The sequence below is a fragment of the Loxodonta africana genome, chromosome 27 (assembly GCF_030014295.1).
Source record: "Loxodonta africana isolate mLoxAfr1 chromosome 27, mLoxAfr1.hap2, whole genome shotgun sequence".
NCBI classification, from domain to species: domain Eukaryota; kingdom Metazoa; phylum Chordata; class Mammalia; order Proboscidea; family Elephantidae; genus Loxodonta; species Loxodonta africana.
The window spans coordinates 33,061,233-33,075,584 of record NC_087368.1 but is presented as its reverse complement, the minus strand read 5'-3'; the positions used below and the strand labels follow the sequence as shown (position 1 = coordinate 33,075,584).

The 14,352-nt window shown below is 51.0% G+C and overlaps 1 protein-coding gene across 1 annotated transcript; it reads right to left on the bottom strand.

Moving 5' to 3' along the window:
- Positions 1-4,427: 4,427 nt before the first annotated feature.
- LOC111752152 (ral guanine nucleotide dissociation stimulator-like) lies at positions 4,428-9,888 on the bottom strand. Its single transcript, XM_023554811.2, has 3 exons — positions 8,509-9,888; positions 7,815-7,874; positions 4,428-6,901 (listed from the first exon to the last, which is right to left on the bottom strand). The coding sequence occupies exons 1-3, from the start codon at positions 8,745-8,747 to the stop codon at positions 6,670-6,672; spliced, it is 531 nt and encodes a 176-aa protein (XP_023410579.1). The 5' UTR covers positions 8,748-9,888; the 3' UTR covers positions 4,428-6,669.
- Between the last annotated feature and the right edge of the window lie 4,464 nt (positions 9,889-14,352).

Genomic DNA, 14,352 nt, shown 5'->3' with positions numbered 1-14,352 from the left:
GCTGGTCTTTTGACTTTATATAGGCTGGGGTTTTTGCAATGCAGCTTTTTTATTTTTGATCTTGTTCATGTAGTCAGATGCATCAATCTCTTTTAGTAAGATTTCAAGGTCTATATCATTCTTTGAAAAGCCTTGACAATTTTGTGTGTGTGGGTGTGCTACTTAGGTGAAGGTTTACAGCACAAATTAGTTTCTCATTCAAAAATTTATACACAAATTTTTTCATGACATTGATTGCAATCCCCGCAATGTGTCAGCACTGTCCCCCTTTCCCTTTCCACTCTGGGTGCTCCATGTCCATTCATCCAGTTTTCCTGTCCTTTACTTCCACCTTGTCTTTGCTTTTGAGCAGGTATTGGCCATTGGTCTCATATACTTGACTGAACTAGGGAGCACGTTCCTCACTCTTATTGCTCATTTTATAGGCCTATCTAATCTTTGGCTGAAAGGTGGACTTCAAGGCAGGCTTCAGTCCTCAGCCTTTCCCATTTTGAGATTAAAATAATTCTCTCATTTTCTCCTGAAACTTTATGACTTTGTTTTTTTAATACTTAAGTCTTTGATCCATCTGACAGTTATTTTGATGGGAGATGTGAGGGAAAGCCAAGTTTCACTTCTTCTAGTGTGATTTCGCAAAGAACCAAAGTGTGTTCAGAGAAGAAATGTGATTCTGATCTGGCTCTGGGACTAGAACCTGCTCCCAACAGCAGGGAGTCAAACAGCCAACACCAATCAAAGCCACTCTCTTCAGTACCAGCCCTCAGAATCTGCACAATAAAGTGTGCAGCCCTCAGTGGCTCTGTGTTGTCCCCAAGATAAAGGTCAACAGCAGGCGTGACATTTGAAGCCCTCCCTGCTTCTCATCCCATCTGACTGTGACTTGCTCCCTGCCCAGGGCACCTTCATTGTCTGGGACAAAATGCCTTGTGGTTGCTGGAATGACTCTTCAGCACATTCATTGCCTTACAAACTCATTTTTCAAAACCAAATCCAACCATTATCCTTAGGAACCTTTGCTTTACACAGGACGCACACACACACTTCGCACATCAACTCTCTGGGCCCCAAGTACAAGCTCCCTGGTCCCTCCACACCCATCACTACCCAAATAGAAACCTCATTCCATTGTATTGTTCATCATTGTATATCTTCCCTGCTGGATTCCAAACAAACGTGTCTGCTGTTTCCGATATCCCTCCAACACTTAGTGCAAAGGGGTGCTGAATAAATGATTCCTGAATGAGTGCAGCATCTTCCAACCCTGCTTCATTAGTAAATATGTTTCTAATGCCAAGAATGCAAAACCATCAAGAAGAATACAACATGCATAGGAGTGCTACGTGTCAAAAAAAACGGAAACCGCAAATGCTTAATTTCTAACACAGTAGAGAGAGAGATTTATCTCAAGGAAATGGCTCTTGCCATTGTAGAGGTTGGCAAGTCCCAAGTCCATGGGTCAGGCGTCAGGCTTGAAGCTTCTCCTGACTCACATAGCTGCAGGTGCTGACAAATCATAGATTGGCAGGTCAGATGGCAGGCTGCAGGCTCATAGGCTGTGGAGGCCAGTGAATCCCAAGATCAGCAGACAATATGGCATGCTGTCGGCTCAGGTCCCAAAAACTGGAGGGCAGATGATGAGGCAGATGCAGGATTCCGAGTGAGCAAAAGCCAGCAAGCTTTGCCAGAACACCCATAGACATTGGATGCAGGCCATATCCCCAAGGAAACTTCCCTCACAACTGACTGGCTGATCACAACAGATCACACCATAGAGGTGAATACATCATATCACAAAGGAGGATAACTACTCCATTACATAACTGCCAAATTACACCATTACACTGAGAATCATGGCCCAGCCAAGTCAAAACACAACCTGCAACATCACAGTCCACCCCTTGTCAATGTGGCACCTGTACACATCTCTTTAAACCATACACAATTTCCAAATAAAGACAATTACAAAGTCATACTGGTGCCTAACATGATACAACGAACATACATACAACTGAAAACACACTGGCACAGTTTATGTCTTATATAAGTGAAGAAAACAAAAAAAAAAATTGATGTACACATACAAGAAAGGAATACTCATAACAATTACAGTCCTTATTTCTGCAACCGGCCATGTAGTTGTAACCGGTATTTAGAACTACCTTCTTCCTCCACCCATTCCGTATTCCCTTTGCCCTCAGCAAGCACCTCAGATGGTTGTGGTTCTTTGCCTGGTGGGGTGACCCAAACCTCCATTCCTGAAGGGTCTGGGTCATTAACAATCATGTCAGAATTAGGTTGCTGTAGTTCTCCCTTGAATTTTATCACGTAGTAGTACTAAGAGATGTCCTAAGGGATCTCCTACATTCCAGACATACTCTTCTTTACCTCCATTATGTAACATCAATTAGATTTCCCCTTGGTAATCAGGATCAATCACACCAGCCAATATGGTAATTCCTTTCTTTGCCTGTTGATCCAGAGGCATGAGGAGCCCAAAGTGGCCAGGTAGCATTCTTAATTTTCAGTTCAATGGAATCAGTGTTTTGTCTCCTGCTGGGGGAATTCCTCACTTTGAAACTAAGACCCCTAGACCTGCAGAGCATAGAGTTGTGGGGACAGGAAGCAAAAATTTAGCAAGTGAGTCATTAGGGGTAATAGTGAATGGTGGCACTTCCATTTCCACCCCTTGATTCCTGGACCCATGAATACTGGCTATAGAAGAAACACCACCATACATTGGACACTAGTTTAGAGAATATACAGCCTCCTGGAGAACATCGTGTTCACTCCTTTGGCCCATTCAGAGAGGTCTATCACATACTACTTCCCCATATCTCTCCTTGACTTCAATTTTCCAATCATATTCCTTCCAAATCTCTGGCTATCCAGCCAAACCACTGGCCACAGCCCATGAATCACTGCACAACTGCACATCTGGCCATTTATCCTTCCAACCAAAGTGAACTACCAGGTGCACTGCTCATGGTTCTGCCATTGGGAAGATATCCCTTCACCACTGTCCTTCAGGAAGTCCCAGAAATGGGCTGCAATACTAAGCACATTCAAGTGGGGCCTGCATATCATGCAGAACCACCTATAAACCAGGCACAAATTTTCTCTTCCTCAGTCAACTGATTATAAGAAACTCCCCATGAGGCCATAGGTGCAGACTGGGAGAGGGCAGATAACGTGACAGGAGTAGAAACCATGAGCATTTGGGCCGTTTTCTCATGCAACTTACGTGAACGTTAAGGTCCTGCTCCGGCCCGATATCATATATACCACTTCCATTTAATGACGGAGTGCTGCTGTGCACATCCAACTTTATGGCTGTATGGGTCAGACAACACTCAGTTCATGATGGGCAGCTGAGGTCACATGGTGATTTGGTGCCTCAAGTTTAAGTGTTCAGTCTCTACTAAGGTCCAGTAACAAGCCAAAAGCTATTTCTCAAAAGGAGAGTAGTTATCTGTGAAGGATGGCAGGGCTTTGCTCCAAAATCCGAAGGGTCTGCATTGTGATTTACCAATAGGAGCCTGCCAAATACCCCAGATAGCATCTCTATTTGCAACTGACACTTCAAGCACCTTTGGATCAGCTGGATCATATGGCCCAAGTAGCAGAGCAGCCTGCACTTCAGCCTGAACCTGCCGCAAGGCTCTCCTCTTGTTCTGGGCCCCACTCAAAACTAGCATCTTTTTGAGTCGCTTGATAAATAGGCTGGAGTAGCACGCCCAAATGAGGGATATGTTGCCTCTAAAATTCAAAGAGGCCCAACAGGCGTTATGCCTCTGTTTTAATTGTAGGAGGGGCCAGATAGATCAGCTTATCCTTCACTTGACAAGGAATATCTTGACATGCCCCACACCACTGGAGTCCTAAAAGTTCACTGACATGGAAAGCACCGGAATTTTTGAAGGAATTATCCCCACCCTCTAGTATGCAACTATCTTACCAATAATTCTAGAGTCATTGATACTTCTTTCTTACTAGGTCCAATCAGCATAATGTCATCAGTGTAATGACCAGTGTGATGTACTGTAGAAGGGAAAGTGATCAAGGGTCCTATGGATTAAATTATGACACAGGGCTGGAGAGTTCATATACCTCTGAGATAAAACAGTGAAGGTGTATTGATGGCCTTGCCAGCTAAGGGCAAACTGCTTCTGGTGGTCTTTCAAACAAGGCTGGAGAAAAAGGCATTGGCCAGATCAATGGCTGCATACCTCAGGAGATATATTAATTGGCAGGCTACATCCCCGCAGAAACTCCTCTTCCAACTGACTGGCCCTTCACATCAGATCACAAAATGGAGAATGATTACATAATGTCTGCCAAAACCCTGAGCGTCATGGCCTGCCCAAGGTGACACATAACATCAACATCACAGTGGTGATAAAAATGTTCTGAAGTAGATACTGGTGATGGTGAATAGGATTGTGAAAGTACACAGAGCCATTATATTACGCACTTTAAAACTATTAAGATAACACTTTATTTAATGAAAACCTACCAGTTAAAATAGCATAAAGTATAAATTGTGCTGGAAAAATACTATAACAAAACCAAAAATATACCCACACAGGTGAGGAGAAGAAAGGGTCTGGTTCTGGAGCCATGTTCCCTGGTTGTGAATGAGGAGCTGCTGTGGAGGAGACGCGGCCAGTGGCTCAGCCTCTGGTGCCCAAGGCAGAGCTAGAGACAGAGGACTTAATAGTCTGTAGTGCTCCAGTGTTAGAGCTGTTCATCTGGGAGTCAGTTGGAGGTGGCCCAGGATGGAAATCCACCCTTCCAGCTGGCTCTTCATCTAGTGTCAGTGGTGAAGCTGGAGAAGGAAGACCTGTGCCTACGATAAGCTCAGTGTTGGTGCAGGATCAGGATCGATATCAGCAGGTGGTAGAGGAACCATTTCTGCAGGTGGCCCAGGATAGGTATCTGACCCTCCAGCTTGCTCTTTGTCTAGTGCCACTGCTCAACCTGATGATGGAATAGCCGGTGCACTACAAAGCAGGATCATCATCAGCAGGTAGTCAAGGAAACATTTCTGGAGGTGGACCAGGATGGGAATCTAGGCTTCCAAAAGGCTCTTCTCCTGATACCTGGGCCAGAGCTGGAGATGGAGGGGTGTGGGCTACATTAAGCTCCAGTGTTGGTGCGGGAGCAAGAGCAGGATTGACATTAGCTGGTGGTCCAGAATCTAGTTCTGGATGTAGCCCAGGATAAGAATCTGACTGTCCAGCTGGCACTTCACTTGGTGCCAGCGCTGGAGCTGGTGATGGTGCTCTATGGAGCTGCTGTTTTAGTCCAGGAGCATGATGGACCTCACCAGGCAGTCCAGGAGCCGGTTATGGTGTTGGCCCAGGAAGAGAATCTGATCTTCCAGCAGGCTCTCTGTCATGGGCCAGTGCTCAACTTGGTGACAGATGACCTGTTGTTGTACCCAGCTCCAATGTTGCTGCAAGACCAGGATCTGACTCAGGAAGTGGTCCTGGAGTCTGTTCTGGAAGTTGCCCAGGGTAAAAATCCAGCTCTCCTGCGGGCTTTCCACCTGGTGCCAGTGTAGAAGCTGGTCAGGGGATAGGTGATGCTCTATGGAGCTTCGGTGTCGGTGCAGGACCAGGATCGACACCACCAGGTGGTCCAGGAACCGGCTCTGAAGGTGTCCCAGGTTAAGAATCTGAACCTCCAGTGGGCTATCCATCTGCTGCCAGAGCTGAAGCTGGTGATGGAATAGCTGCTGCTCTGTTGAGCTCCTGCGTTGGAGCAGGAGCAGAATTGACTTCAGCTGGTGACCCAGGATCTGGTTCTGGAGGTGGTCCAGGGTGGGAATCCACCTCTCCATCTGGCTCTCCATCTGACGCTGGTGACGGAGCTGGGGGAGGACCTGGGCTACATCAAGCTCCGGTGTTGAAGAAGGAGAAGGATCGACAACAGCCACTGGTCCAGTAGTCGGTTCTGGAGGTGGCCCAGGATAAGAATCCGACCATCCAGCTGGCTTTTCATCAGGTGCCACCACAAAAGCCAGTGATGGAATAGCTGGTCCTGTATGGAGTTCCATTGTTGGAGCAGAAGTAGGATCAACCTCACCAGGTGGTACAGAAGCCGGTTCCGGAGGTGGCCCAGGATAACAATCCAGCCCTCCAGCCATCTCTTCATCTGGTGCCGGCAATGGAGCTGGTGATGGACTAGCCAGTGTTTTATGGAGCTCCAGTGTTGCAGCAGGAGCAGGACTGACATCAGCCAGTGGTCCAGCAGTCGGTTCTGGAGGCGACCCTGGATGGAAATCCACCGTTCCAGCTGGCTCTCCATCTGGTGCTGGCGCTGCAGCTGGTAATGTAATAGATAGTTTGCTATAGAGCTCCGATGCTGGTACCGGAGCAGGATGTACCCCAGGAGACAGTCCTGGAGATGGTCGTTGGGGCAAAGGTAGACCCCGAGCTACTTTTACAAGTGGGACTGGCCCCGGATCTGGAGCTGCAAGAGGAGAAAGGTTCACCAACATGGCTGCCTTTCCAATGATGCAAAATATCCCATTGTCGTGAAGAGAAGCCCAATCCCAAGATTTCCACCCCAGGAAGCCTTCCCAGACTGTGGTCCACCAGAGGAGGCTCTGAAGTTACTCTGAGCTCTGGCTTAGCCCCAGCCTCTGGGGGTCTTCCCATGTCCCCTTCACAAGCTCACATGCAGGCATGCCCAGTCCTCCTCACCCTCTGGCTCTGCCTCAGTGATGTCCATCTGATCCAGCTGGGCCAAGAGAAGTTGGGCACGGTGCTCCAGATGTGAGCCTGGCATGTTCACCTGCACATACTCCACCACGAGCTTTAGGCAGGGGAAGTACGGGGGCTGATCGAAATCCTCTGAGTAGTCCTTCAGCCATGTGCCCAGGATAAAAGAGATGGCGCTGGGGGTGGGTGATGAAGAGCAGGATCAGAGGCCTGACTTTTCCTGCCACACTACCTTCCCAGGGCACCCCTGCAAAGGGCTGGGTTGCTCTGCCTGTCCCTGTCCTTCCAAAGGTCAGCACCACCCTACATCCTGCCCTCTGGCTGTCCTGGCAGTGGCAGGCCTGGTCACTGACAGGGGGCTGGCACAGAGCCTCGGTCCCAGGGAGCTCCCCGTCAATGACCTGACCAACTCTCCCTCCTCTGGGAGCCTGAATTACAGCCCTTTCTGTCCCCTGGCCCTCTCCCCACTGGACAGTAAACCTCTAAGGGCACGGAGATGTGTGTCTGCATGTTCACCTCACAGCCTGGCACACAGTAGTGCTCCAGGATTATCTGATTCTGAGCGACACACAGAGTCTGTCCCCTGACCCAGACACCCAGGCCCTCAGGCCCCTCCTCTGGAGCATGCGCACCAGCGAGCTGCCTGGTTCTCTGTACACGTGTGAGGGTCTCTTCTCCCATGGACACTGTTCTCCCCTGGGACGGGGCCCCACATGCAGCTGAGCACCCACGACTGGGGATCAGGATTCAGGAGCAGTCTCCGTCTCCCCCCACCTGGCAATTCCTGTTTTGGGCCCCAAATAGGGGAGGGGCAAGCAGTGACATGAGGGGATTGTGGGGGGACGGATCCTCTCAGGGGCCTCTCTGAGCCCCCAGCCTCTCTTCTGCTTCCCAGAGCGCCCAGATTCCACCCCTAGGTCTCTATGACCGCTTACCTCCTGCAGGGGGTGCCCCAAACTCATTCCTCTAGTGGAATCTAGATGTGTGAGGCCTAGAGTCTGCCCAGCTCCAGTCCAGACACAGGCCCGCACAACCACCACCCTTCTGTAGAGACAGGAAGCCTTCCTTCTCCACCCAAAGTCCACTCACCCTTTCAGCTGGTCCTGGGGTTCACTGTCACCGGCAGAAGAGGGCTGGTTACATCCATACCTACAGGTGGTGTGAGAGTATCACATCTAACGCACTGTGGACACTGCCTGCTTAAGATGCCTAGTGTTCCTGTCTGACTCCCCAACTAGAATGGGGGCCCAGGAGGGCAGGGTTTCCTATCTGCTTTGTCCACTGAACGATGTTAAGTGCCTAGAACAGTGTCTGCAAGAGTAGGGGCTGCATGGATAATTGGTGAATGAGTGAACCCAACCAGCACCTTCCCAGGTATCTAAGAGTCCTGGGGCCCCTCTACCAGCCTCCAGGGATCCCAGTTCTGGCTACACCAAGGACAAGGACCCACTAAATGGAATCTCGACCCCCCTTTACAAAGGGGAAATGGGTTTGCTCAAGGGCACGCAGTCAGTGAGGGGGGAGGCAGACAGCTTCTTCATGGGGTAGAGAAAAATAATGTGAACTTCACCACCCCTCCAGCACCCTTTACCATAGAGCTAGGCTCCAGGTACACACTTTCCATGGCTTGTCCCACGTGGTCCTAACAGTAACTCTAGCTGATTGGCCCTTTACCACCACCCCTCTCGGGGGAGCAAACTGAGGCTCTGAGTGGCAAAGTGACATTCCCCAGAACTGGCAGGGGGCAGAGTCCCCACTGGGCTGTGGAGGGTGAGGTGCTCACCTTTGGAACAGCTGGTCTAGGACCTGCTGGGCTGTGGCGTAGCTTCTGTAGGTTCCCAGGAAGATTTTGATGTAGGAGAAGTCACCCTTTAGGAAGGCGGGCACCAGGTGCTCCACCAGCTTCTCTAGTGAGCCTGCCTTGACGGTTTTCAGCACCCAGGCTTCATCCAGGGCCTGGTCTGATCCACAGATACACTTGGGTGGGACAGAGGAGGGACATATTGTCACAGGCGGCCCCATGGACCACCAGGAGGCCAGAGCTCAGCCCAGGCACTCCCCTGCCATCAGCGACCTGTAGCAGGAGGTAGGACATGGGTGCCTCCAGCAGAAAACAGGACTCAGCTTTCCAAACAGAATTGGCGGGGGGGGATGATTACAAACATTAGGAGCCTGAAGCCACTGTGTTAACTAAGTAGCCATGGTATCTCCCTGGAGGAATAACAGTATCCTAGTGAATCCACACAAAATACCCCATTCCAGAGAGAAGACAGAGGCTTGGAGATGTTCAGTACCTACTCGAAGTCACCCGGTCAGAGCCCAGAACCATCTGACGCTAGGGCTCCGTGATGTTCCCTCTGTGCTATGTGAGGCCTGCTCTGCTCTTGACTCAGAGCAGAAGGTCTGGTACGAGCTCACTCCCTCCCAGCTGAAGACAGTGCACAGGGAAGACACACCCATGAGATGCCCTCTGACTGCAAAGAAAGATATGGGTTTTTCTTTCTGCACATTAAAGGTGGTTCTGAGAACCTGAAGCTATGGAGCACCCAGAACCAGCCAAGGGTGAGATCCTGGAGATCCTGTGGTGGAAGACAGACACCCACAGGGCCGAGGATCTGACCAGATGGCTCAGGAATAGTGAATCTGAATGGCCAGTAAAGAACTGAGAGGGGGCTCAGCTTCTCAGGGCCAACAAGTACCTCAGAGCCTCCCTGCAGTTCCATTGGCCACCCTGAGAGCAGATTGGCAAAATGGAAAAGAACCCTAACGCCCAGAACTGGCTCGATGCAGGAACACAGCCATCGCCACAGACTGCTGGGCCATGGGACTGCGACAGCTGTTTTGGGAAGGAGTCTGGCTCTAGGGATCCTAACTTGAAATGTGCATGTCCTTCCCCACAGCATGCCGGTGTGGGGAGTCTGTCCTCGGTGGGTCACTATGTGAGGACGCACAGTCCTGCAGCCCTGCTGAAAGGGCAGCACAAGGAATCAGTCCAGGGCCAGCAGCAGTGAGAGGCTCAGTCACTGTGGGAACAGGCCTCCCTTCTGGAACATTCTGTAGCTAGTCAGGACACAGCTTCTGACCTGGAGGGGTCACATGATGTGTTTCCCGAGATCGCAGGTGGCAGAAAAAGGTGTGTCATAGCCTGAGCCCCACACTTTGGGGTAAAAGAAGCCTGCTAAGTGTGATGATGTGTGAGGCTGGGAGAAGGTATGGAAGGACAGTCCTGCCAACTGCTGCCCGGGGCCCCAGGGTTGGAAGCTAAACATTAAAACAGGAACAACATGCAAAAAGACGTGTGGGCTGATGTGAAGTGAGAACAGTACAAAAAACTGGTTTTTGATATTCCCACATATATGGAGAAAGTGACTTTGTAGCTGGCCAGGGCAGGGAGGGCAGAGGGAGGGGAGAGGGAAGGGTGGTGGCCAATTTCTTTGGGAGGGAACTGGGGACCCCTCAGAGGGAAAGTCCTGGGAGGGAGCTGGGGGTCTCCAGGAAAGTGTCTGGGCCCCAGGCCCCCTCTGGTCATCTCGGGTCCCTGGGTGGGTGCCCCACTTCCCTCCCCCCGCACTCACCCAGAATCTGCGCCAGCCCCTCCTGGCCCCTTTCTTGGGGTAGACCGAGTAGACGAAGCCATCCTCCTTCTCCTGCGGGGAGTTCTGCGGAGACAGTGCCGGCAGCGGCCAGGGAAGCATCAAGGGCCCCTCCGAGCCACCTCCTATCCTCACCCCTTCAGGCCCTTGTGCCCCCTGGGCCTCAGAGGAGCTCCATTTCCCCCTGTATACCACGTGCTGGGGGTGGAGTGGGATGGGCCTGGAGGCTGCACCAACCAGCCCTGGCCAAGTTCATGGATAGAAAAATCAACCTCTGAGTATTGCAGCAGGATCTGGGAGAAGCTAGCTGGCTCAGGGTCAGCAGTGGCCCAGGCAATGCCAACAACTAGGACTGAGCATTGACTGCCCCACTCAGGGTGAGCTGGATCTCAGAGAAGGCCCAGGTAAGAGTGCCACTCGGCCTGTGACTCCAACAGTCCCTCCCTAAAGCCCTGGTCTGAACTGGGACCTCTGGGTAGACTAAGATCCCAGAGTTCTGTGTGATCAGGGGGCTTGGGACAGGGACGTGAAGTGGGTCTCCACCTTTGCCACCCCAGTCTCTAGTCTCCAAAGGCACCCAACCTGATGAACTGTGCCCACCCGCCACTCCATTCCAGGTCAGACCCAGCCCCATGAACCCAGCGATACTGAGAGGCTGGGGATGGACCTAGGGGCTGCCCTCAGTGAGTGCCAGTCCGGAAGCAGCAGCACCATTTTCATCATCCTCATCATCACTTCTCCCTCCCAAATCTCCCCAGATCACAGGGCCCTTCCTTCCCTGACCCCCACCCACCTCCCTCCCATTTGGATCCTGCCTCCTCCAACAACTTTCTGCCTCATCAATTCTGTCCTCATTTCCTCCCTGCCCCCATTACCAGGGACCCCACAAGGATAAGGGCTGGCATGGCCTGGGGGCTGGTATGACCTGGGGGAGGGGTGCAGGGCTGCCCAGGTGGGATCACAGTGGTGGCCTGGCCTGGACTGACAGCTCTGGGCCACCCTGTGTTACCTTCGGGTTCTTTTTGGTAAATGGCCAGAACCTTCGGGTATGGGGGATAAGACCATGTCTCAGCCTTCGTGAAAGGGTCGAACTCCTGGATTTCTCAAGCTTCGCTACAAGGGAAGTCGAGAGACAGCAAGAAAACATGTTCCTAGCTCAAGCTTCTCCACTCAAGTGAGCTCGGTAGGAGGCTGTGTCTAGAATGTGGGTGCCTGGTTACCAGGGTTCCAAGTTCTGTGTACTCTGTTGTCAGGGAAGTGAGGTCATGTCCCAGGTCCCCTGCCCTGGGCCCGACCTCACATAAGACCTCCTCAAAGTCCCCACTGGGCTGCTGAATGCTCACCTTTCCCTATGCATCTCCATAACTATACACAGTGACACCAACGCAGCCCCCCACAGAACCTGCGGAAGGCCTGGGTACAGCCAGGGCCCCAGCTTTGAGCAGACAGAGCTGGGATCAGACACAGCTCATCCCTCTTAACCAGTTTGAGACTCTGAACAAGTCTTTGTCCTTCTCAGAACCTCCCCAGTGCCCCCCCACCCACACAGTGGGGATCATTCTAGCATCTTCCTAGGGACATCAGCAGGTGTATGTGAGATAACACCTATAGGACCCACGGGTTGGTGTTACATGTAGCTAATTAGGAGTGGATTATCTAATAGGCAAGGTAAGCACCGGGCTTACCTGCTTACCAGATCATCTGTAGTGAACATTTTCACATTGTTTTCACCACATCAAAGACTCTGCTTCTAGTATGGCTGGCATCTGTCTTTCTCCCAACCCCACAGCACCTTCCTACAGAATCAAAGCCTCCTTTCGAATTCACAATCCCTGATGGGGGCATATGACCCAGGAAGCAAGGTAAGCACAGGTTTACTTGTGCTTACTTACTAATCTGTAGTGAACAATTTCACATGGGTTTTACCACATCAACGATGTGGTGTTCACCATGCTTACCTTGCCTATAGGATAATCCACCCCTGTAGCTAATGTACAAACACAGCGATGGAGGAATTCCAAGCAGGGGTGGGAAGCAGCATGGAGTACACCTCAAGCTAGGGCTGAGTTCTGGTGGTGTGATCTTGGGAATGTCACTTCCCATGTTGCCCACTTTTCCCAGTCTGAACCAGGAGGGGTTGGAATTAAATGAACATCAGATATTCTCACCCTCTGCATAAACCCCTACCACCACCACCAATAACTTCCATTATATGTAAAATCTGACCCAGCGCCCCCTCTCAGACTAGGGGATGGGCAGCCTGTACAACGGCTCCCAACAATCCTACATCCTGGTCTCCACATCTTGTGTGGCCCCTTCTCCTCAGTGTGGACAGCACTCAGGGACTCAGTTCTCAAGAATGCTGTTGTTAGGTGCCACTGAGTTCATTTCCACTCATAATGAACTCATTTGGGGCAATCCCTCTTGGCTCACTTTTATTCTCTCTCTCATCTCTCTGTCTGTCTGTCATTTATTTCTCTCTCCCTGCCCCTCTCGCCAGGAAGCAGCTGTGATGTATGACCCACCCATGGAGAGGCCCATGGGAAGTTCCTGATCAACAGACAGACAGGAAGTGAGGCCCTCCTGTCCAACAGCTCACAGAGTCCTGCTCGTAACACTGGAGTGAGCAGGGAGCAGATCCTCCGCAGGCAAGACTCAGTTGAGACCACAGCCCCAGGCTCCTGAGAACTTGGGGCAGTCAAGAGGTAAGCCATGCCCAGATTCCTGGCCCACAGAGGCTGTGTGCTGTGTGCTGTTGTGAGTCATTAGTTTTGGGGTGTTGTTGTCACAGAGCAGGGGATAACTCCTCCAGCCCACCAGGCCCTGCGTCCTGGACCTGTCCTCCTCTCCTCCTCCCTGCATCTCCTCCCCAGCTGGCTTCAGCCACAATGACTCCTTTCAACCCCCTCTCTGGGCAAACTCACATCTGTCTCCCGGTCTCTGCACCAGCTGTGTCTTCTCCCCGGCACACTGTCCCCAGGCTCATGCAGGGCTGGTCTCTACTGTCATTCTAGTCACACATAAATGTCACCTTAGTGAGGCCCTTTGGACCATGCCCCACTTTCATCTCACAGCACCCTGCTTTATTTTCTGTGTAAAACACACTCTCTTCTTTGCATGTATGTTTTCATGCTTTTACCCATCTTTGCATCTCCTCCACAGATTGTGAGCTCCTGGGGGCAGGGCCCATGTGGGTCATTTTCACAACCAGCTCCCGGACCACCTGCTGATGTCAGTCCTACTCCTGCGCTAACACTGGAGCTCCATAGCGCACCAGCCATTCCAACAGCAGCCTCATCACCAGCATCAGAGGGACAGCCAGCTGGAGGGGTGGATCGCCATCCTGGGCCACCTCCAGAACTGGCTCCCAGACCACCTCCTGCTATAGATCCTGCTCCTGCTCAACACAAATCTCCATAGAGCGTCAAGTCCTCCATCTCCTGCTCTGCCTCGGGCACCAGAGGCTGGGCCAGTTGCCACACCTCCTCCACAGCCACTCCTCATCCACAGCCGGGAAACGTCAGCTCCAGAACCAGACCCTTTCTTCTTCTCTCCTGAGTGGGGATTTTTTGGTTTTGTCGTAGTATTTTTCCAGATCACTTTATACTTTATAATGTATACTATTTTAACTGATAGATTCCTCATAAAATAAAATTCATTTTAATAATTTTAAAGTGTGTACTATAGTGGCTTTGTGTACTTTCACAATCTTATTCAACCATCACCAGTATCTATTTCAGGGCATTTTCATCACCGCTGTGATGGTTAATGTTATGTGTCAACTTGGGTAGGCTGTGATTCTCAGTGGTTCAGCAGAAATTATCTAATCTTCACCCATTTTGTGATCTGATGTAAACAATCAATCAGTTGGAAGAGGAATTTTCTTGGAGGTGTGGACTGCAAATTAACACATCTCGTGGTACCTGGTATGCAGCCATTAATCTGCCCAATGCCTTTTTCTCCATCCTTGTTTTGAAGGACCAGCAGAAGCAGTCTGCTTTCAGCTGGCAAGGCCAGCAATACACCTTCACTGT

What these genes read in the sequence shown, in the direction of transcription:
- LOC111752152 (XM_023554811.2), bottom strand. Translation starts at nt 8,747, where the DNA reads ATGGGGCCGCCTGTGACAATATGTCCCTCCTCTGTCCCACCCAAGTGT. An exon ending in CTAGACCAGCTGTTCCAAAG is followed by an intron (nt 7,875 to 8,508) that starts GTGAGCACCTCA and finishes CACCACCTGTAG; the next exon opens with GTATGGATGTAACCAGCCCT. An exon ending in CCCCAGGACCAGCTGAAAGG is followed by an intron (nt 6,902 to 7,814) that starts GTGAGTGGACTT and finishes ACCCACCCCCAG; the next exon opens with CGCCATCTCTTTTATCCTGG.